Here is a 22,986-nt window from a genome sequence, read left to right as displayed (position 1 = left end):
CATCATAAATAATCAGTGAACAAACAAATGTTTGTAGAGATGATTTATTGTTGGTGAGGGTCTTGTGAGGAAGTTAGTGCCAACAAGGGAAGAAATCCTGCTTGTTGCAATAAAATTTAAGAGCGGTCTTTTTAAAAAAAAAAAAAAAGGAAGATTTCACTACATTTAATTTTTGAAGGTCCTGTGTTTACCTCTGTTAAAGAAGCATCTCTATAATCTTGATTGAACTTGTCGACTAACTTTAGCAAGACCCTGTAGCCCAGGCATAGTTAGCATAATACAGATGGCTGTCATTATTGCTGTTTTTAGAAGTAGCAGCATGTCTGACTGGCTGGCATCTGTTTCTCTCTAAGACTCGACATGCATAGACATTTCAACATGTAGGTAGGTCCTAGTGAAATGCTGGCTTTGATTAATTAAATATGGTTTATGAAGTTGGTATATTGAGAGGGCAGCTTACATGGCTAGGAATAATAGACTGTTTATTTCAAATTTAATGGAAACTAGAATAAACCCTGTGTGCGTGTATGCTCCTCTTTAGGAATCGTAAGCCATGTGACCGTATAGTAAAAGAACATCTTATTTCCTCCTCCCCACCCCCTGATGTGGTGTTAACCCTCTCATTTCTGAAAAGGTGCATCGAAAAATTAGAGAAGACACAGATATGGCACAAGACTCGCTGCAGTGCTTAGCCCAGCTAGCCTCACTACATGGGCCGGTGTTTCCAGACGAAAGTTCTCAAGTTGATTATTTAGCTCACTTCATTGAAGGATTGCTCAACACTATCAATGGGTATGGAATACGATTGCTTCCTAGAATTTAGGTTTGCTGTGGGAGGGAAGGAGGGAGGGACCTTTGTTGTTTTGTAGCTTGAACCGTGGCATAAAACTGCTTAAAGGGATCTTTCTGAAGAATGTCACAACTGATCCTGATTTGAATGTGCTAGTGGAATTATTGACTTTTTCTTTGTATAAAATGTTTGATCTACAGAATTGAGATAGAGGACTCGGAAGCAGTGGGAATATCAAGCATAATCAGCAACTTGATCACTGTATTTCCTCGCAATATATTAACAGCCATTCCAAATGAACTTTTTTCTTCATTCGTTAACTGCCTCACACACCTGACTTGCTCTTTTGGGAGAAGTGCTGCCTTGGAAGAAGTGGTAAGTGCCAACTTTGGACGTCAAAAACCTCACTCCAAAATACTGGCTGTTAATTGTTAAAATTGTGTATTAAAAGGAGAGGATTAGGCTAGTTTACCGTGTAGGATTTTCCTCCCAAATATTAAAATAGATTTGCAGTAGCTCAGATGAATTGCATCTGTGTACATGTCTGTTTTATGTGGAAGTCAACTTAGTTTGAGAGCACCTAATGAAATGTGAGACAATACGTGCTTAGCATTTAGTTCCAGTTGAACCTTGGAACTTTTAATAGGAATCCACATAATTAAATTGTATTTTGAGCCCTTCCTTGATTATACTGTCTTTTGAAGTTTACCTGAGAGTGTAACTGAGGATTTAAAAAATATTTTAACATGGAAAAACTAGAATCATAGTATAAAAGAACAATGCTGCCTCCGGCAAATTGAACAGTTGTTTAAGTTCTCACAATTTTTCCTCCTAAAGTTTCCAAGAATCATTAGTTCTGGCTAAGTAATCTCTTTAGTGTGCTTCCAAGAAACAGTTATATGGATATTATTGGACATTGTAGGGCTGAGTTGAAGAATGTTAGCATATACATATTTTTGTTCCTTTCACTGCTGTGATTCCTCCTCTTCCTCCTCCTCCAGATATTTTCATTAATTTTATAGTAATAATAAAGTAATTTAACAACTTGAGATAGTATAATATGTTTGACAGCAGGAAGATGGAATGGAAAAATGGAATTGGTATAATTCTTTAAGCATGCAGCATCTATATAGTACATAGAGATTGTGAACCTGTTGAACATGATGATTGGTCTGATATAACTTTCCATAAAAGACCGGTATTGTGGTGGTCTTTATTTTGGTTTATATAAGGTAGAATCATCATCATTATGCTCCTTATCAAACAATATAATAAACTGAAAAGAAAAGTCAGTAAATGTTAGGCAAATATACTAAAGGTATTCATCCACCCCATCTCAGCCTACTTGGTATTTTGTCTGTGGTTCCAGACATCTGAGTCTAAGTACAGTTGGAGAACTGTGTGCTTTCATTGTGGAAACCAGAAACTAAAAGAAACAGTTTTTTAACCCAAAGCCCTGTGTGTTTCCCCCTGCATTCTCTTGTGCTCTTTTCTTGATTGCTAAGGCCCGGAACAGATGGGCCTTTGAGGTGCCCTCGTCACGTACGAGGGCTGCCTGGTGGGTGGAGCGCCCACATGCCCGGCAGCCCTCGTATGTGACGAGGGTGCCACAGCTGCAGCGCGCCCACCAGACATGGTGCGGCGGCACAGTTGCGACGTCACCATGGTGTCGCCGGCGCTTTAGGGCGCCGAAGTGCGCTGCAAAAAGGAGCCATTTCCTGGTGCTCCTTTTTTGCTTCACAGGAGCACCATGCAGTTTGGTTGCTGCGGCGCTCCTGCAGAGCAAAGAGAGGTGCCGGGGACATGCCTCTTTCTGTCGGTTTCTACCCCGCCTAAAATAATTTAGCATTTCTGCAGACTCCTGACAGTTTATGCAAAAATTGCATATGCAATTTCTGTGGCCTGGAGGCAGAATACAGCTCTGGATAACTGTTTGAAGAACAGCAGAATCTGGCATATGGAGGTGGTGCTCTCCACTTTAGCCTTCTGGATACCCCCAAAACCTGCTGGGAAACTTCACAGAGCTGAGTTTAGGTAGACCGAAGGGCTGCAGGGCAGAGTATTCATCTATGCTAGTCCTTTAGGTGCACTTTTATTTAGAAGAGATTCACAGAATTGCTGTTCATAGCTATGGAAACTACCAGGGCAGAACTGAGATGGGATTCTTCATAAGTACATAAAGACAATTTGTCCAGTAAAAATTAATTAGTGAATCAGACATGATGTAGACACAAAATACGTCTTGAACATTCATCTACATAGTTGACAAGGACAGTTGCTGGATGAGAGGCATACCTTGGGCATCCTGCATGCTTTTCTGCTTGCAGTTTGTAAAGGCTGAGAGTATGGGTGTATCCACACTGTAGAATTAAAGCAGTTTGATGCCACTTTTATATGCCATGGCTTTAGCCTACAAAATCCTGGTATTTATAGTTTGATGAGGTATTCAGCCTGGTCTGTCAAAGTTCTGGTGTCTCACCAAACTACAAATCCCAGAATTGTGTAGGATTGCATCATGGCAGTTAAAGTGGTGTCAAACTGCTTTAATTCTGTGGTGTGGCTATACCCCTAAATCAGCTCTCTGCACACTGAAAGCCCCTTGATGGTAATGTCCGTTTTGAATCTCAAGCTTAATAATTGATTTTCTCCCTCTCTGCTTCATAGCTCTAAGTTTGTGCAATTTTTTTTTTCATATCTGTTAAAGTTTTCATGTATTAATCTGTACTGTCTTGTGGGTTTAGGTATTCAGTTTCTTGCTCATTGTGGTCTGATGCAATTTGTCCTAGGGTTGGTAATTTGAAATAAGCACTGAGAGATCAGTCAATGCCCGCTATGGTACATTTGTTCATGCCAAATGAATCTTTTGTCAGGCTTCTCCTTCATCACTTCCGTCCATCTTTTCAGGCTCCAAAAAGGTGTATTGATTGTCACCATAGTCCAAAGTGCAACTAGTGGAATTATGATTTGCTTATGTAAAAACATGTAGTATTTCTTGTTTGTGGATTTTTGGCTATAGATGGCTATGTCCCGAAAAACCAGATGGGTATTGAATTCCCTGCAGAGTATTCTGCACTGGCAATTCTTTATACCTTGTAGGTTTGTACTTGTACAGCATGTCCTTGTGCCCGAAGAGTCTTTGAACATGTGTTCTAAATAATGGCCAGGAAACATGCAACAGGATTATTGAACAAGCTAACAGTTTTTTGGATCCCTTCTAACAGTGTTTAGTTAAGAAGAAGAAAAAATGGGCAGGGCAGGACTTTACTTTGCTGTATTGGTCTTTCCTCAGGTTGACAGATTTTTCTGGAAGACCAATTTGTGGGCTACCTCAGCATTAGATAGTAGAGTTTAGTGCCTCTGCTTTCCAGTCTTCAAAGATGTTTGGGCATATCCTGTGGAATTACTCCATACGAAATGCATAAACAAACCTGATTGCCTGGGACAAGTTTCCCTGCTCCTCTTGCTTAGAGAAACACACAGATATTTCCCTTTATTTTCTAAAAATACCAGAGAATATGGGAAAGAATTGGGTTGACTTTTTTTACACTATGCTGAGCTTTGAATGAAACAGACAAGTATTTCTGCTTTAAACTGCAGCATAACAGAAAATTTCTTTCCTCTGCCAGTTGGAAAAAGGTTTCAGACATTGTATGTAATTGCCTTGAATTTTGGAAGAGGCTGAAATAACCCATGAGTCAATTCCATTGCACAGTTTATCAATTTATTTTAAAATGTACTGTATATCTTTCCCTATATTGCTACATAATCCCAGAGTGATCACAATATGGGATACATCATCAGTATAACATTCAGCTTTAAAAAAAATCATTGCCAAATATAATATATACCACGTTTCAGCTATCCTACTCTAATACTGTACAAAGAACATCTAGCCCAATATTGTTAACTATGGCGGGGTACAGAGTGCCAGAAAGAGGCACCAGGGAGGCGCCTCTTTTTGCTGGACAGCAGCGCCGCAGCTACCAGATTGTGCAATGCTGCTGTGCAGCAAAAAAGGAGTAGTAAAAAATGGCTCCTTTTTGCTGTGCAACTGCGCCGTAGCAAGCCTGCAAAGATGCCCCGATGGCATCACAGCTGCGCAGCGCTGTTTGGACGTTGTGCAGCTGCAATGTCATAGCTGTGTGCACCGTGTAGGTGGTGCTGCACAGCTGCGACGCCCTCATTACGTGCGAGGGTTGCCAGGCGTGTAGGCGCTCTGCCCACCAGGCAACCCTCACATGTAATGAGGGCGCTGCAAAGGCCCATCTGTTGAGGGCCTCTGACTGGCAGCAGTAGCTTTCCAGGATTTCAGACATTCCCTAATTCTACCTGGAAATTGCTAGTGTTTTCTGTTTGTCTTCCATCCAAGTATGAACATAATGAGATTGGATGCATTCAAGGAAGTGTGGTTTTACATATCTATTCGGAATTGAGTCCCATCAGATGCAGTTTCATAAGGAAATTATTTGGCGAACTACCCTTTAGATGTCTGCTAGATTTTTGCTGTTGGTTCAGAAGATAACTGTTTGGGTTTGGAGTTGTTTTATTTTGTTTCACCAAAGTCAAGCTTACTTATTACTGTGATGGGCAGTGGACACTTTGTTTAATGAATTTCTTATTTGTTATTGTTAATGACCTTCATTACAAAAAATGTTAATTAAAAATATCTGAATAATCCTTAAATTCCATCATATTTATTAAAATCTACCCCTTCACTTTATTTCATCGTAAATGGACTGGAACCTAAGAATCTCAAGCAGAGTTCCCCTTCCAACGTGGGACATTTTTGTCATCTTCTTCCTGCTGTAGCTTCCTATGTACCTGAAAGCCGTTCTCATGGCTTGGGATTACCCTGTGTAATGCTTACCCTGTTTAATACTGTGGAGCATAACCTGGGAAAAGGTTGCAATGGGTGGGTGGGGGACTGGCTAACCTACACTCTTTGTAGTTTTAGATTAGGTGTGGGAAACTGTGGAAAGCTAGGGGGCTGTTTTGGCAGGCACCCCTAAAGGGTACTGGGCAGCATTTGGGGGCAAACCAAAAATTTAGACCCAAGGGGACTGCATACAGCCTATTGGCTGCACTTTGCACACCCCTGTTTTAGATTATTCAAACTTGTGAAAATTAGAATTATTCAATTTTAAATAATGACTTTTCAATTTGGATACATTTGGCCCTCGCCTCACGCGGGGATCCGTTCCAGATCCCTCCGCGTAAGGCAAATTCCGCCTATGCTCAAGCCCCATTGGAAACAATGGGGCTCGTGCACGGTGGCGCGCTACGGGCACACGCGCCCATTCAATTGAATGGGACGTGCTGCCCCTTCCGCCCCGCGTGCGTCCCATGGCTTGAGCGCATAAGCTCAAGTCCGCGTAAAGCACGCCCGCATATGACACTGGCGCGCTGTATTACTGTTATGAGTTTACTTTAATGGTTTTATAGTACTGTATTTTAATTGTGGGGTTATGTGTATTTAATTGTGTTTTGTATTTTAGCATTGTGTACCCTGACTGGGAGGCAGGAAATAAATTGTTATTGTTGTTGTTAATAAAATGCCAGCTATGGATATATTGAGATAAATATGAATTATTATGTGGATATTTTGATAATTTGAATACAAAACACTTGTGTATTAATAGAAATGCTTTTGCTTTACATTCTTACATGGTGAGAGATTGAACAAATTATGATAGCAAATCTTTTTGTTCTGTTTTCTTAGCTTGACAAAGATGACATGGTATACATGGAAGCCTATGACAAGCTCTTGGAATCTTGGCTTACTTTGGTGCAAGATGATAAACATTTCCATAAAGGCTTCTTTACTCAACATGCTGTTCAGGTTTTTAATTCTTACATCCAGTGCCATTTAGCTGCTCCTGATGGTACAAGGAATTTGGTAAGTTCTTGATATGGAAGGTCTTGGGATGTAGAGCAATTTGGTTGGCCTTTTTTGAAATAAACATTCTGACATTAAACCATAATTTAGTTGGATGGATTATAGTAATTATAATATATATATATATATATATATATATAGTGTGTGTGTATGTATATGTGTATATATGTATATGTGTATGTACGTATATATATATATATGTATCTATCTATATATGTGTGTGTGTGTGTATAGAGTGTGTATATATAAAATGAATATTTAACAAAACCTAATTAAAGCAAACTTGAAAAATAAATAAAACACAGCCATAAAAGCCTAAGGGCTTAATGAAATTGTAATGACAGGACACTCAGGCTGGAATGCTGTTGATGCACTGTACTAGTGTCGTAGTCCATTATGATAGTCACTGCATTCCCTCTTTACAACTTATTAAATTGTTTTCTTAATTTTACATTGTTTTAAGTTATCTTGTTTAATATGTTTTTATCCTGTTTAACCTATTTTCTTGTTTTTAGCTAGAATTGTTTATTGTTTTATCTGTGCTTATTCTCATGAGAAAGGGCAGGTTATAAATATTTTTTATAAATGAAATAAATATTCAGGGAGGTAGTTGCAGCAGCTGCTTTTTTTGAGCTGCCTATTTTCAAATGCCTGGCTTTGAAGGTGTGGTTCCTCAGAGTTGAGGCACTCCAGGAGAGATGTCTTAGACAGTTGGCCATTGTCTAAGCCATACCTCGCAAAATGCCTTGAGTCTGAGGAGCCTCTGGAAGCTAAACATTCGGAAGTTAGCATTTTGGAGCTGGCAGCGTCTTCCTGCAGTAACTGAAACTGATGGTTTTGTTGCCTTTTCTTCTCCTTTGTCATCTTTTTTCTGGGGCCCATAGTCTATATCATTTTGTTGCTGTTGCCTTTGCTGCCACCAGCAGTGTAACTATGCCAAAAGGATTCCTGCTTCAAAATGGTGTACTAGAAGAAGCAACAGCTGTGGGAAACAATTGTGAGGGGAAAAACTCATGCAGCTTTCTTGGCTTGTCCTTCAAAACTTTTAAGGAGCCAGAGTCCGATTGTGTAGTATTTTGTGGATATTATGAGTCTAGTCTGATCTTTAATGTGCTGCATCATTATGAAGTTTTTCAAAAGAATTATCTTTTGATAATTCTAGCTTTAGGGTCCAAGAGAAGATGGCACACCTCTGTGGCATATTAAGTGATAAAAAGAGGTGTAGTTTTTGCACTTTTAACAGGTTCTGGTATGGCTTCCTTGAGATATGATATCTACAAGGAGCTATTTTACTATACTTAGAATGAATGTAATGTAAAGTTTATTAAAGTGCTTCTCTTCTGAAAATATTTACTTTAAGCCCAGGCTAGTATTCTTTGTGCCACTGTGGACTATAAGAAAGTAAATGAGGTCTTTGAATCCATGACTTGGCAGTCTTAGCATAACTTGTTTACAGAGCTTAATTCATGACGTTCTGTGAGATAAGTTGATTATCCCATGAGTAACCATTTAAAAGCCACATCTGACATGGTAGAGCTGGACTTCTTCACTATTAAAGCAACAACTAGGCTTTTCAAATAGAGGAACACTCTTCAGTAAACAGCTGAGGCTTTGAAGTTGTTAAGAGCATTATTTGACGGTTTGCCTAAAGGAAATAGGTCTGAAATAGCCCTTCAGAGATGAGGCATGACTTGGATCCAGTGTCTAACATCCATACTATGTTGTTTTGAACAAAACTTGGAAGAAAGCAGTCACATACAATATGTACTCGTGGACAAGTCGACTTCATGTATAAGTTGAGGGAAAGTTTCAGGGTCAAAATCCGGATTGTGATATGATCCGTGGATAAGTCAAGGGTAAAACTTAGGGGGCTATAAGGAAGGATGGAAAAGAGGAAATACTACTTCTGTCCTCCTTCTCCTTCTCTGGACCTCTCCCAACCGATTCCCAGGTGCTGGAGGAGAGGTTTTAACATCGGATTGAGAAAGGAAGCAAGTGGATTTAAATGGAGAGTTGTTTCCATAGGAAGCGAGGTCTTGCAAAATGGACTGGAGACAGAAGCAAGTGGTTTTAAATGGAGAGTTTTTTCCATAGGAAGCAAGGGTGGGATACAGACGGGCAAAAAGGGGTGTGTTCATGACGTCATGAAGGTATAGCCTTCAGATGGCCCTTACCTGAATGCCGCCATGAACACGCCGCCCGCACGCCCCAAGCGGGAAAAAGCGGCATTAAAAAGGTGCTGCTTTTCCCCGCTTCTTTTCTATATAGTGCACAGCTGCGCATCTCCGTCTGTAAGCTGCTGCACCGGTACGCCAGAATTGCTACGCCGCTAATTTAAGTTGCCCATTTAAAAGCTCCGTGTCTGCTGCGTCGCATAATGAGTCGGGGTCCTGGAACATGCGCAGTTTGCAGTCAGGCTTTAATTGCAGCGTCAGCTGCCATGCAGGTGTGGAAGCTGCAGCACAGCTGCAGCGCATTTTAAGACTCCTAACCCTAACCCTAGAGCTGCATGTACGCATGCGCTGCTAGAATCGTGGAAAGTTTGGAATTTAAAGTGCACTCCTACACACATTCCTGCGCCATTTTCACCTAACAATAAAAAAACGCTAAAACTTTAAATATTTACATATGTACAAGGGAGGTGATGGGGGATGGCAGGGGGACAGCAGTGGCAGCGGCGACAGCTGTGGCTGTGCATTGCAGATTCAGCAAGAGCGCGGGGACCAAAGGAGAGGAGGCATCCATGATGCTGGTGACATTGGCAATGTGCAAGTGGACAAGGATGCCAACACCAGCTGATCACCAGCTGGCAGGAGACCACCTTTGTTCTTGGCCAGGGCGGGGGAAAAAGTTTAAAGGGGCTTGGGTGCTTTAAATGTGCACATATGCTTTCTGCCGCCTGTGCTGAGCTGCACAGCTGCGCATCCGCCAGCCAGCAAAAGAAAAAAAAAAGCCCCGTTTTTGGCCGCCCGTGAAGAAGCTGCCTCTCTCTTTGCGGCGTCCTCCGAGGCGGCGGTATGGAAACTGCGGGTCAGAAACGGCCCCAGGTGAGGCGTCTTCACTGCCCCCCATGTGGAAGCCCCATACACCTGAGCCACGCCCCCGGGGCGGGCGGTCTGGAGGCTCCGTATTCAGCAGAATACACCTCCAAGACGTCTTCCCCTGCCCGTCTGTATCCCGCCAAGAACTTGCAAAATGGACCAGAGAAAGAAGCAAGTGGATTTAAATGGAGAGATTTTTTGGCTAGGAAGCCAGGTCTTGCAAAACGGAGCAAGAGAGAAGTAAGTGAATTTAAATGGAGAGATTTTTCCATAGGAAGACAGGGCTTGCAAAATGGAGCAAGAGAGAAGTAAGTGGATTTAAATTGAGAGGTTTTTCCATAGGAAGCCAGGCCAGGACTTGCAAAACGAAGCAAGAGAGAAGTAAGTGTTCTTAAATGGGGAGTTTTTCCCATAGGAAGCCAGGGCTTGCAAAATGGACTGGGGCGGCAGACTTGCTTGCTTTAGGACCTTTCTAAGCATTACTGATGTATTGACCCTTATATTTTAGGGGCAATTTGGGGGCATAAATTTCTCAACTTATAGTTGCATATATATGGTAATAATTCCTTGTTTTAATAATTAGAGTGTAAAATATGTTACATTATAGTTGTAATTTAAAGAGAGAGATTGTTGGCTCCACTTCCATGGTATAAGTATATCTGATTTAGTTATTTCTATACTTACAAGGAATGGGTTGCAGGTTGCATATCACATGGTTCAAGCTCTGAGTAGAGGTGTTGATCATGCTGCTGCCTCATGCTTTATTGTGGATGCTGAAACTGTACAGATGGATCACATGAGAGTGTGTTTTGTACCACACACAAGCAACCTGTAAGATTTTTTTTAGTATCCCAAACAGACCACCTTTATTATTTTTTTTATTTTTAACAAATTTTATTAAATATTAAAAACATACAATAAAGATTAAAAAATTCCATATATCAAATATAATCTAAAATAGAAATATAAGTATTACAATGTTCTCCTCCTTCCTTAACGACTTCCTTGATTACTGACTAATTTCTAACATTATCTACTATTTTCCCTACTGAACTCTAACTAGTCCTATTACTACTGTTGATTCTTTCAAGTTTTCTTGAATAAAATAATCTTCATAGCCTTCCATATTAACGACTATTCATTATCCCTGTTTTTACTTAACCTAATAAACTCTAAGTGTTTCTTCTTATCTAATTCTTATGTACCCACAATTAATATCACAACCCTATTTATAATTCTAATTTTAAAATAATCAAAAATATTTGTTATTGTTATTATTATTATTACAGTATTTCACCGAGAAGTAACTAACTTTACAGCAACATTACCATCACATATCTGTCTATCACCTAAAAAAACATTCCTATTTTTACTCTATACTCTATACATCCTCTATAATAGTATACATCTTATCTTCCTTTAAATTACCCAGATATGTTTTCCAAACCTTCCACTCTTCATAGAAATCTTCCAACGATCTGTTTTTTACCAGGTGTGTCAATTTCTCCATCTCGTAAATATCCAGCATCTTCCATCTCCAGTCCTCAATTGTTGGGCAGAAATCTTTTTTCCAATTCTGAGCGAGAGTCTTCCTGGCTGCAACTAGCGCCAGTAATATAATTTTTTCAAATTTTTTTTTCATATTCTATGTCTTCCATCATATTTAAGAGATAGAACTTAACAGTCGGTCCTCCCTTTAATCCAAAGATTTTTCTCATCTCTATATGTATATCTTTCCAACATTTCCTTACAATGGGGCAATTCCACCACATATGTAGGTAACTTCCTACCTCTTTACTACATTTCCAACAGAGATTCCTATTATTTTTAAACATTTTAGATAATCTATGTGGGGTAAGGTACCATCTAAACATGGACTTGTATATATTTTCTTTTAGGTCCACACAAATAATTTGTTTGATTTTTCCCTTCCAAAATTTCTCCCAATGATCTAATTGTATTGTTTCATTTATATCTTTGGCCCACTTTATCATGAATTCTTTCACCGTTTCTGATTCCAATTCATACTCTAATATTAATCTATATAAATTTGAAATTTGTTTCTGTGGAATTTTAATTATCTTTTCAAATTTTAAATCTCCTTCCCCAATTCCTCCTTCCCTCGAATCAAGTATAAAACACTCTCGAATTTGTCGATTTCATTACCCTTTTACCTTCAGTCTGTTTTGTAATCTCATTGTATGTCACCCAGCCCTCCCTTTTATATTGTTCCCTACCAAAAATAGCTTCATTTGATGATGCCCACAGTGGAATTCTAGGGCACCATTTTTTTCTATATTTTAACCAGACCTTAAACAACGATTTTCTGATAATGTGATCATTAAAATTACTATCTACCTTTTGTTTATCATATACTAAATATCCATGCAGGCCAAATTTTAAATCTATTTATTCCAAATTCAAATTTTTTCTATTTTCCAATCTTATCCAATCTAACATCCAATCGAGAGCACAAGCTTGGTAATACCATTTGAAATTGGGTAATGCCAAACCCCCTTTATCCACTGAATCATATAATATTTTCATTTTTATTCTGGGCTTTTTTCCATTCCATATAAATTTAGATAAATCCCTTTCCCACTGTCTAAATGGCAGTTCACTAACTATTATAGGGAGACTTTGAAAGAAGAAAATCATTTTTGGAAGAATTACCATCTTTATAATAGCTGTCTTTCCCATCCATGAAATTTTTAGGTTTTTCCAGTTTGTCAAATCTTTTTTAATATTTTTCCAAATTCTGCCCTAATTGTTTTCAAAAAGATCTTTATTTTTTGTAGTAATATTGATACCCAAATATTTCACCATTTTTTAATCTTGGAAAACCCGTCTTCTCAATTACATTATTCCTCTCTTCTTTTGTCATATTCATCATCAATATTGCTGTTTTTTCTTTATTTATTTTGTATCCAGCAACCTTACCAAACTTTTCGAATGTTTCCAATATTAATTCCTTACTTTCTACTGGGTTTGCAATCGTTAGCACTAAATCGTCAGCATAAGCTCTTACCTTATACTCCTCTTTTTTCAACTTAAAGCCTTGTATCAATTTATTTTCTCTAATACTATTAAGTAACACTTCCAGTACTACAATAAAGAGGAGCGGAGAGAGTGGGCATCCTTGTCTCATTCCTCTGTTTACCGTACAGCTATTCGTTCTTTCACCATTTACCCAAATTCTAGCTTCTTGTCTTTCATAAATTGCTTCAATCCAGTTTTGAAATACCAAGCCCACATCCATTTTTTTCAGTAATTCAATCAGAATTACTGCGCAACCTGTAAGATTTAAAGAAGCAACATCTTAGTTAATTCTGAGAAGAAGGAAACGAAAGTGGTATTTATAAAAAAAAATTGAACTGTGAACATGGAGATCATTTTTGAACAGTATGTGTATATGTGCCTTTGAGTCGCTTGTTGGCTTATGGCGACTCAGTGAATTTCATAGGGTTTTCATACTCAGAGGTGGTTTTACCAACTCCTTTATCTGAAATATAGCCTACAGCACCTGGTATTTGTTGGCAGTCTCTAGAAGTATAGAATCTGTATTAATAATGATGGTATAAACAATGCGTGAAATCTAGGTCCCAGTCCATACCAGCGTAGACCCATTAAATCAATGGGACCTTGATGAACCAACACTTACATGAGTTCTGTTGATTCAGAACTCAGCTGTGGTTGGAGCTAACAATTGAGTTTAGGCCTATTACAATCGGCCCTTCTTCTCCACGGAGTTTTTATCCATGGATTCAAGCATTCACGGCTTGAAAGTATTCAAAAAAAGTATAAATTCCAAATAGCAAACCTTGATTTTGCCATTTTATATAGGGGACACCATTTTGCTCTGCCATTGTATTTAATGAGACTTCAGCATCCACGGATTTTGTTATCCACGGGGAATCCTGGAACCAAATCCCAGCGGATAACAAGGGTCCACTGTATTTTCTCTTATTTGATTGTAGCTCAGTTTAGATAACCTAGGTTTTAGAAATTTATGAACAAGTCACAGATTTATTGATGCACCTGCACTTTCACTAGCTATTGTTATGGTTTTAATTGGTCGTTTTTTATCTGTTTTTAATCTGTTTGACTGTACTGCTCGCGTTTTTTACATGTGTATGCTGTTTGGAATATTTTGTGCACTGCCGTGCTGCTGTAACCCACTTTGATCTGAAAAGGAAAAGCGGGATACAAATAAACAGTATTACTATTATTATTATTATTATCATTCTCTCCTAACACAACCTCCCTCTCTGTTTCCTGATCAGCACTAAGTATAGCAGGGATGGAATCATATAGTTTCCAGATGTTATTGGACTTCAAGCATTCCTCAGCATTGACTAGGGCTACTTAAGACCTGCAATTCAACAAAATCTGGAGGGTTGCAGATTTCCTACAATTGAAGCCTACTTTGTTGTGAAGTGGGAATTGGAAAAGCTTTTACAGGGCTTTCTCTAGAAACCAGTGTCAGAATCGATGGCCTGAAGTGGAATTTTGAACCTGGTTTGAAAGCAAGTGTTTTTCCTGTCTGACCTTTATGACAAAGTATGGTTAATGTTCAAAAAAGAAACAGAAAGACAAACCATGTACATAGGAAGGAACATGAGTCTGTAGTTCATTCATTATTCTCTATGTTTTAGATCAAGGGTGGGCAACTGTTGAGCTGCATCAGCCCTCCAGAAGATTTTGAAAATGCTCAATATAATCGTAATCCCCAAAGAAAGAGGACACCAGGGATTGCAGTAACCACAGGACCATTGCATTAATTTCCCACACAAGCAAAGTGTTGCTCAAAATTCTACAACAAAGAATTGTTGGGTTGCAGCTCTCATTGGCCCTAGGTAGTATAGCCAGTGTTTAGGAATGTTGGGAATTGCAATCAGTAGTATCTGGAGAGCTGCATTTTGCCCAGCACTGCTTTATAACCATAGTTGTACTAAGTGATTGGAGAGACCTGATTCTTCAGTTCTGTTACCTTGTAACTTGCTATGGAACTGTGGAATGCACTACCACTATATGTATTGGTGACCACCAGCTTAGATGAATTTAGAAGGAATTGGACAACTTCATGGGAATTAATGGCTGGTAATCATGATAGATAGATATCACCTGCAGTAACAGAGATGGTATGTCTCTTGTTACAAGCTGCTGGGAATCTTGGGTGTGAGAGAGCTATTGTGTTCATGTTCTGCTTCATGGTCTGGCTGGCTGTTATGGAAAATGATGGCATAGATCAGTTTGGTCTGATCTGGCATAGCTCTTCTTGTACCATTTTGATAGTAGGGCCTGAACAGACAGGCCAAAATAAAGCTGCTTCGAGTCACTTTGGAGGTATGCTGTTTAAATGAATCATGTGTCCTAAGAGGCCGGGAGCTACGCCAAAGCCACACTCCAGTCCTAAGGACTGGAACGCAGCTTTGGTGCAGCTTCTTCCCTGTTAAGATGTATGTGTCATTTAAACAGCATGCCTCCAAAGTGACCCGAAGCAGCTTTATTTTGGCCTGTCTGTTCGGGTCCATAATTAACAGGCAGTAATCAGCAATCTTTTAGTATGCAGGTTGGTACTTCTCTTCCTGAGTGTTTCCTCCAGTGTTTTTTTTTTTTTTTTTTACAAATGTTAATCTATGTGTGATTATCATAGATCATCTGATTTCTTGGAAAAAATAAAAATACTATAAAATTCCTGTACTCAATAAAATATGTTTATAACTTTTTGAAAATCCTAGACTGCCAATGGTGTGGCCTCTAGAGAGGAGGAGGAAATAAGTGAACTTCAGGAGGACGACAGAGAACAGTTTTCTGACCAACTGGCCAGTGTAGGCATGTTAGGAAGAATCGCTGCCGAACACTGTATACCTCTTCTTACAAGGTAAAGTTTGAATAATTTCTAAATGTATCACAGTCATATGAAGTCATTTCAGTGCACACATGCAGCTAGTGTAAATGTAAATACAATCAAGTTTGCTTTAATGTTTTCCCTCAGTTTATTAGAAGACAGAGTGACGAGGCTTCATGGCCAGTTACAAAGGCATCAGCAGTTAATTGGCTCACCAGGATCAGGCGCCATTGACAATAAAGTACTTGATGACCTATATGAGGATATTCATTGGCTTATTCTAGTCACAGGTGAGTCTAAATGTTCTCAGAACAGACCAGGTGATGTCACTCCACTGGAAGCTGAAATTCCATTTGTCAGCTTTGTTGTCTGTTAGCTTTGGTTTACCAGTGAAAAGCTGTGTGAATGCAATTGACACATGCAAATGTACCTTTCATTTTAACAACACAAAAATAGAAAGAGGCTTCCTGTATTTCCCCTCCCCAAAGCCAAAGATGGAAAGCTCTTCTTGCTTTTCATCTCTGATGGTGAAAGGATTTTAGCGCTACTGTTTTGCATAGTTGAAAAAGAGTCCTGGGTAGATGTCAGCACTGTTTGGTAAGGGAGAGCATGGGTTTTACATTAAATTAGAACCTTTTTCAAACAGGAAATGGGGGTGATTTCTTTGTCTTTCCCCTTTTCACAGATAATTCTGTTTAGCTCCAGTGACTATTTCTAGGCCCACAATAAAATCTCAGTTCAGCAGGTTCACTCCCTACAGATTTTAATTTCTCCTAGCCACTGATTTTAGAAAATCTAATGGGCCTATCTGTCTGTTGTATCCCAAAGAAAAACAAATCCAAGGTGCTGCATTTCAGAGGCTCTGAAGAAAATTCTGATGTCTGTTTTGCAAATGCATTCCACTGTTGCCAAGTATCTTTGTCCACCACAGTACAGGAAATTTATCACTGGGCCCCAAGACCTCTGAAGTGATGGACATCAGTACTGAAAGCTAGACAAAAGTCCTGGACTTCACTTATGCAGTGGTCAGGGATATTATCATCCCTTCCGTGGGGGCAGGCCTTAAAATAATCTAGTGCTGCCAAGAAATGTTTATTCTCCTTCCCCTGGAAATGGAGATGCATTCTACCCAGATGTAGCCTTCTGTCTTCTTAAAGTGTCAATAGCCAGTGCCAGCTCAGAAATAGGAGGGAAATACAAGTGTGGCAAACATGAAGTGAAACAGGAGGAACCAAAGCAACAGTTCCTGCACTTCTTCCCCTGGCAAATAAATCTTGGGCTCTTTCACATGGATAGCTTCCCATAATCTAAACCTTTCACTTTTCATGGAAAGCCAGGAATGTTTGAGCTAAGGAATTGGTCCCAAATACTTGTCTGTTAACTTCCAGAAGTAGCCTCCAGGGACAAGAGCATCATCTCAGTGTCTGCTGCTCTAATACACATTAGTAATGATATTTCATCAGGGTTTTATTTAACTGAGTGTCTTATGCAGCCATTTATTATAAAATGTCATTGTGATGCTATTTGCCTGGTAATTAGTTCCCCTAGAGAGTTCAAAGCTTGTACCATATGACAAAATTTCTGTTGAAGAAGGAGTTAAGTCCTATGTAACTACATGTGATGCAGTTGGGATCGCCCTAGCCAACTAACATACATGTCAGATCCCTAACTGACATCTACATACTGGACCTCACAATCACACTAGGCTTGTTGTTCCACCATGAATAGACATGCAAACTCTAGGCAGATCCAGCAGTTTCCATAATATGCAGGTTTGTTCTTTATAGGTATATCATCCCCCCCCCCCCCCCGAATTTCTTTTGTGTGTGTTTTTAAATATAATACTACATCTAACTGTTACACTTTCCCTCTGCAAACAAAGCTATTTACTTTTGGCTGCTAGTGTTACAGAAATTTATGAAATGTTTCAAGTTAGCCTATGCTGCAGATCTAGTGCAAGTGAAAAAAATACAAACCTGAGTTAAAATTAGTATTAGTGAATTTGCTTTGTTACAAAGATTGCAGTATGCCTTATTCAAAAGTTAGTTTCCATTTGTTATATTATTTGAAAGTGCTAAATACTTTATTCTGTGCTGCCCCTATGATTATATTTCATTGTAGTGTTTAGATTGTGTTCTCACATACAGAAAACTGAAATATATAAAATAAATGCAAGTTACAGTTTAAGCATATGATAGCATTTAGTGAAATGTTGATGCTAGTGCTCTCAGCATCTCTTGTTATGGCCCTTAAAACAGTATTTAATTTAGGTTAGGAAACCTGAGGTCACTACTTTCTTTTTTTGTTTGTTTGCTTTTAATTTTAAGGCTACCTCTTAGCTAATGATACTCAGGGAGAGACTCCGCTAATACCTCCAGAAATAATGGAGTATTCCATTAAGCACTCAACTGAGGTTGACATCAATACGACGCTTCAAATTCTTGGATCTCCAGGAGAAAAGGCCTCTTCCATTCCAGGGTACAACAGAACTGATTCTGTTATTAGGTAATTTATTTAGTATTTTAATACCAAATATTGAAAGCAAATCAGAAGGAGATAGGGCTAACACCATAGATTATTAATCCGTCAAAGCATTGTGAATGTCACAAGTGGTGAAACAAGGTTAACTAGGCTTTATGTCAAATTACCATAGTGATCTAGATTTGATGATCCAGGAGAAACATAAAACTAAAAATTGAACAGTTTTGAGAATAAGTGAAGCTGCACTGCAAGTTAACATTTCCTTTTAGTGCAAGAGCAGCTTAGATTGAAAGTACATACCAGTTTTATATGGCTGAGTGTCCAAACATAGGTATAAATAGGTTACTAAAGGGAAATAAAGTGAATTGTTGTGGACACGTGTAGAAATTACATCTTCCAGTGCCATAAATGCATTTTAAATGAAAGAAATATCCCTTAGTAGGGCAGAAATGTCAACTCAACATGGTAGCTTGAGCAGGTGTTAAAACCTACATCCAGTTTCAGATCTTCATAGCTGCAAATTATTGGGTGTTAGGGCTGCATTTCGGACAATCAGCGGTGTGCTCCTGATGGAGCTTGTAGATTATATTTAATTGTCTTTTGCCGGAGAATAATTGAAAGGCTACTTGCCATTTATAAGAGGAATACCTATTTGCAGAAGCTAACCTTGAGGAACTGATAGTGTGATTTGTCCCTTGTCTGAGTCCAAATGATGATTAAAAACTTGTCTCTTTCAGGGTGAATATTCTTCAGAAAACCATATGCATGTTCTATTATGTTGAATTTGATCTTAAAGTTGACAGGGTTTTTACATGGTGTAACAACATTTCTATCCTAATTGTTATGTTCCTACACTGGCTGAATATTTTATGATGCATACGGAAGTCTTGAGATCAGGTCATGGACAACTAAATACAGTCTGCCCTTCTTTTATGCGGGGGATCCGTTCCAGACTCCCTCGTGTAAAGGGAATTCCGCCTATGTTCGAGCCCCATTTAAATGAATGGGGCTTGTGCGTGCGGTGGTGTGGCGGCTCACAGGCACCACAGGCACACGACCCATTATCCCTTATGGGACGCGCTGCCCCTTCTCCTAGCATGGCTTTCAGCGTATGCTGAAAGCCGCATAAAGTGCACCCACGTATGACGCGGGCGCACTGTATAGGAGGAAGTAAATATAGTATCTTTATATATCTCAAAAATAAGCTCAGAGATGGTATTTGCCAGTTTTCAGTACTTTAGACCATGACATTTAAATTAAAATGGATTGCTAGAGCCATATGAAAATAAAATTTAAAAAGCAGAGGAAGTATGTGATCCAAGAAAAGTCATCTTAAAATCCCACTGTGATCAGTAAGATTCACTGAACATTCAGTATCTGAGTACCATTCATTTCCACAGATTAAACATTGAATACTTGTGCAAGTAGTTCACAAGTATGTAGCTACTTACTGCATAAACCAAGACATAGCCTGCCTTTCAAATATTGATGGTGGTCAGTTCAGAGATGTCTTATGAGTAGTCTGCAATAACAAAGATGTTAAGAGTTGCTTTATACTCATTTAGACAATTAGCACCCAACTCTGTCTTCTGTCCAGCGGAAATTCTCTAGGAATCTGAGTACGTCCTAACTCTGCTATCTCAAAGCTTAGTATTGGAAACTGAATCTGGCATTGGTGTTTGCAAATGTGTCTATCCATCTGGCTGCCCCACAACCCCATGCCAAATTATTGTGAGAAGTGACCCAACTTTTGGGGGGATTGTATATGTTTCCACTACAACAAGAAATAAAAAAAAAAACCCCAGTTCTTAATGCCTATTTGAGGGAGCTGTTCAGCAGCATTCAGATGTAACCAACTTTGGATCACTATTGTGGCTACGCAATTGTTTTTTCATCTTTCTGAAAATTTGAAGCCTGTGTGTGGGGAGAGGAGAATGAGAGAGACAGAGAGAAAGGGAGAGAAAAGGTTAAAAAGAAAAAACACTAGGAGAAATTGATGGTATCTTTAATTTTCTTTAGGCTGCTGTCTTCTATTCTGAGAGTTTCTGAAGTGGAGTCTCGAGCAATAAGAGCAAATCTAACGCACCTTTTGAGCCCCCAAATGGGAAAAGATATTGTATGGTTCCTTAAGCGATGGGCAAAAACCTATCTTCTAGTAGATGAAAAACTGTATGATCAGGTAAAATTACTTTAATGTGAGAGCACTTTTCCTTCCACTTGAGTGCTTGTATTTTTCAAGTGTGTTCAGAAATGAATTTTGTGATGATTTTGCTAGGATAGAGAATGAACTGGTTCCTTGCACTATTCATCCTGTTCACAATGTCTTCCTAAACAAGTCTTTATTTGTTTGTTTGTTTGTTTGTATCCCGCTCTTTTCCCAGGACTGGGACTCAGAGCAGCTTCACAGCATTAACATACAATAGACTTCACAGCTACACATACAATAGACTGAGATGGGGATGAACTGATAGAGTCCTGTGATGATACAGTGGATTCTGCCACAATCCGATACAGAAATTTTACTTGGGTGTGCTTTCTTAAACAAACAGTCATTCTTGTACATTGTAAATGAGCAAAACTGTGAATATGAAAAAATGGTTCTCCCTGATGTGTTAGCCCCTTAATTGCATTGAGTTGCTATGCTGAGTTGGTAACTTCCAGAATCCCTTAATGATCTTCATGGCCATACCATATGAATCTTTCATATACCTTCAGCCCCTTTGCGGTCATTTCACTACATCTCCCAACCTGATTAACTCCACAGTGGCTATTTTTCTAAACTGGAAGTTAACCTTTTAATATATATATCTTGTTGCCTAAAACATATCAGGGGAGGGATGTAGCAACTAGAGCCATTGGGGAGTGGTCACCATGCAGTTTTTGGGCCACATTTTGCCCAATCAGGTGAATCATAGAATGATAGAATTAGAAGAGACTTCAAGAACTATCCAGTCCAATTCCCTTCTGCCATGCAGGAAGACACAAAAAGCACCCCAGACAGATGGCCATCCAACCTCTATTTAAAAATCTCCAAAGAAGGAGATTGCACCACACTCTGAGGCATATGGTGAGGGTATTTAAAATTTGCCTGAAGCATGGGATGTGAATTCAACAAAATTATGGGGAAATGTTGATAATGTTCTTGTCAAAATGCTGCATGTTTTTGATATGTTGAAAGATTTGCTTTAACCTACTGAAAAATGTGAAAATGTTTTCTTGAGGAAAGTGCTGTATCCCTCAGTATCCGTGCAGTTAGTATCCAGGATTTGAGCAACTGTAGATTGAGATGAAGAAACATTTATTTTAAAAAATGATTACTGTACCTACGATTGACTGCAGCCAGGCCAAAAAGCTGACCCAGGGCAGAAGTGGAGGCTGCAGTAGCGAGGCCTCTTGCTGCTTCCACTGTGGGGATTCTGCTGTTTCCTTCAAAAGGCAGAAGTGGCAGGGTGTTCCCAGCAGGAAGAATGTGTTCCTGGCACTCGGGGCTTTCCACTGCCACCTCTCCCCCCACCCCCCTGGTCCCAGCTGATGGAAGTCAATCCCACCTGGCTGGATAAGTCTTCATGGTGGAGATGTGGGAAAAGGAGTGAAAAGGGAATTTCAATTCTGCCTGAGGCTTCATGGTAGGGTGGCAGGAAAGGGAGTGAGAAGAGGGCATAAATTCTGTCTGAGGCTTTGTAATGGGATGGTAGGAAAGGGAGCGAGGAAGGGATTTTAATTCTGGCTGAGGCTTCATGGTAGGATGGTGGGAAAGAAAGTGAGGAAGGTGCTTAAATTCTTGGTGGGGCTTTATGGTGGAATTGACAGAGGCAACAGTGGCAAGACCAGAGCACCAGCACACATTCTTCCTCCTTTCTGCTGGGAGCACAGCAGCTGGCTCTTCTGGACTTTGAAAGGAAGAACAAAATTACTGCAGCCAAAGCAAGAAGAATGTGCGTCTGGTGCCCAGTTCTTGCCACTGTGGCCTTTGCTACTGCCTTGGGATTGCTTCTCAGCTTGGTTGCAGTCAGTTGCAGGTAATTTTAAATTTTAGATACTGACTTGAGGCATCTGCACTTTTTGATGTCTGTGGGGGTCCTGGAACCACGCAGGTACTGAGAGCCCACTGTATTCTGTGAAACTCAGAATGTATCTTAAAATACATTATCTTATCTTTCTTTTTGAAGATAAGTTTGCCGTTCAATACAGCATTTGGTGCTGACACAGAAGGCGCTCAGTGGATTGTGGGTTACCTCTTAGAAAAAGTAATCAGCAACCTCGCAGTGTGGAGTTCTGAACAGGACCTGGCAAATGACACTGTGCAGTTGCTAGTAACTTTGGTTGAAAGGAGAGAGAGGTAAGACTAAAGATTAAAAATGCTAAATGGGAAAAAAGGTTTTTCAACATGCTAGGCAGAGATTTTGGGCTCAGACTAAATAAGATAATAGTTCTCTGAATGCAATTATTGTGCTTTATTTGTTATTACGGAAGTAGTGCAGCCACATGAAAGAATGAGCAGCATCAGAACCTTCCTCCTCACTCCTCTGTGGTCCTGAAAGAAGTTACCTTTCCCATAAGCTGCTATTGCTTTGGCAGAGAAGCTTTCATTGGGGGTACAGTTAAGCTTGCAGCTAGTTTTTCACTTTTAAAATGTATGGGAACAAATATGTATTTGCAGTGACTAATTGGCTTCTAGTTCAGGATTTTGTAAGACCAGAATCACGAGTTCTAACCACCTGGATTGCTGCATTGTGAAGACTTTCTGGGGCTGGTTCACACGTGTATGATAAATCACAAAATGCCTGAAACTTGAGGTGCAATTTTTTAAATATCTCAATAAGACATTTTTGGTGCTGGATAGACGGGCTCTTCAGGGCACCATTGTGACATGCGAGGGGTGGCACTTCCAAATGCGACTTGCCCCTCACACGTGATGAGGGCGTCA

General features: G+C 39.5%; 1 protein-coding gene across 3 annotated transcripts in view; it reads left to right on the top strand.

Annotated features, from left to right (window-relative positions):
• Window positions 1–22,986, top strand: part of XPO4 (exportin 4) — a 90,677-nt gene that overhangs the window by 44,209 nt on the left and 23,482 nt on the right. For all 3 annotated transcript variants that reach the window (XM_042457813.1, XM_042457814.1, XM_042457815.1), the window contains exons 8-15: window positions 635–792; window positions 991–1,165; window positions 6,510–6,686; window positions 15,469–15,611; window positions 15,726–15,868; window positions 17,906–18,083; window positions 20,079–20,238; window positions 22,229–22,398. In XM_042457813.1, the coding sequence (XP_042313747.1) occupies window positions 635–792; window positions 991–1,165; window positions 6,510–6,686; window positions 15,469–15,611; window positions 15,726–15,868; window positions 17,906–18,083; window positions 20,079–20,238; window positions 22,229–22,398 (1,304 nt within the window). The remainder of the gene's footprint in view (window positions 1–634; window positions 793–990; window positions 1,166–6,509; window positions 6,687–15,468; window positions 15,612–15,725; window positions 15,869–17,905; window positions 18,084–20,078; window positions 20,239–22,228; window positions 22,399–22,986) is intronic.

Source organism: Sceloporus undulatus, chromosome 3, assembly GCF_019175285.1.
Source record: "Sceloporus undulatus isolate JIND9_A2432 ecotype Alabama chromosome 3, SceUnd_v1.1, whole genome shotgun sequence".
NCBI lineage: Eukaryota > Metazoa > Chordata > Lepidosauria > Squamata > Phrynosomatidae > Sceloporus > Sceloporus undulatus.
The sequence above is the reverse complement of the archived record's forward strand: the minus strand, read 5'-3'. Positions and strand labels throughout refer to the sequence as shown.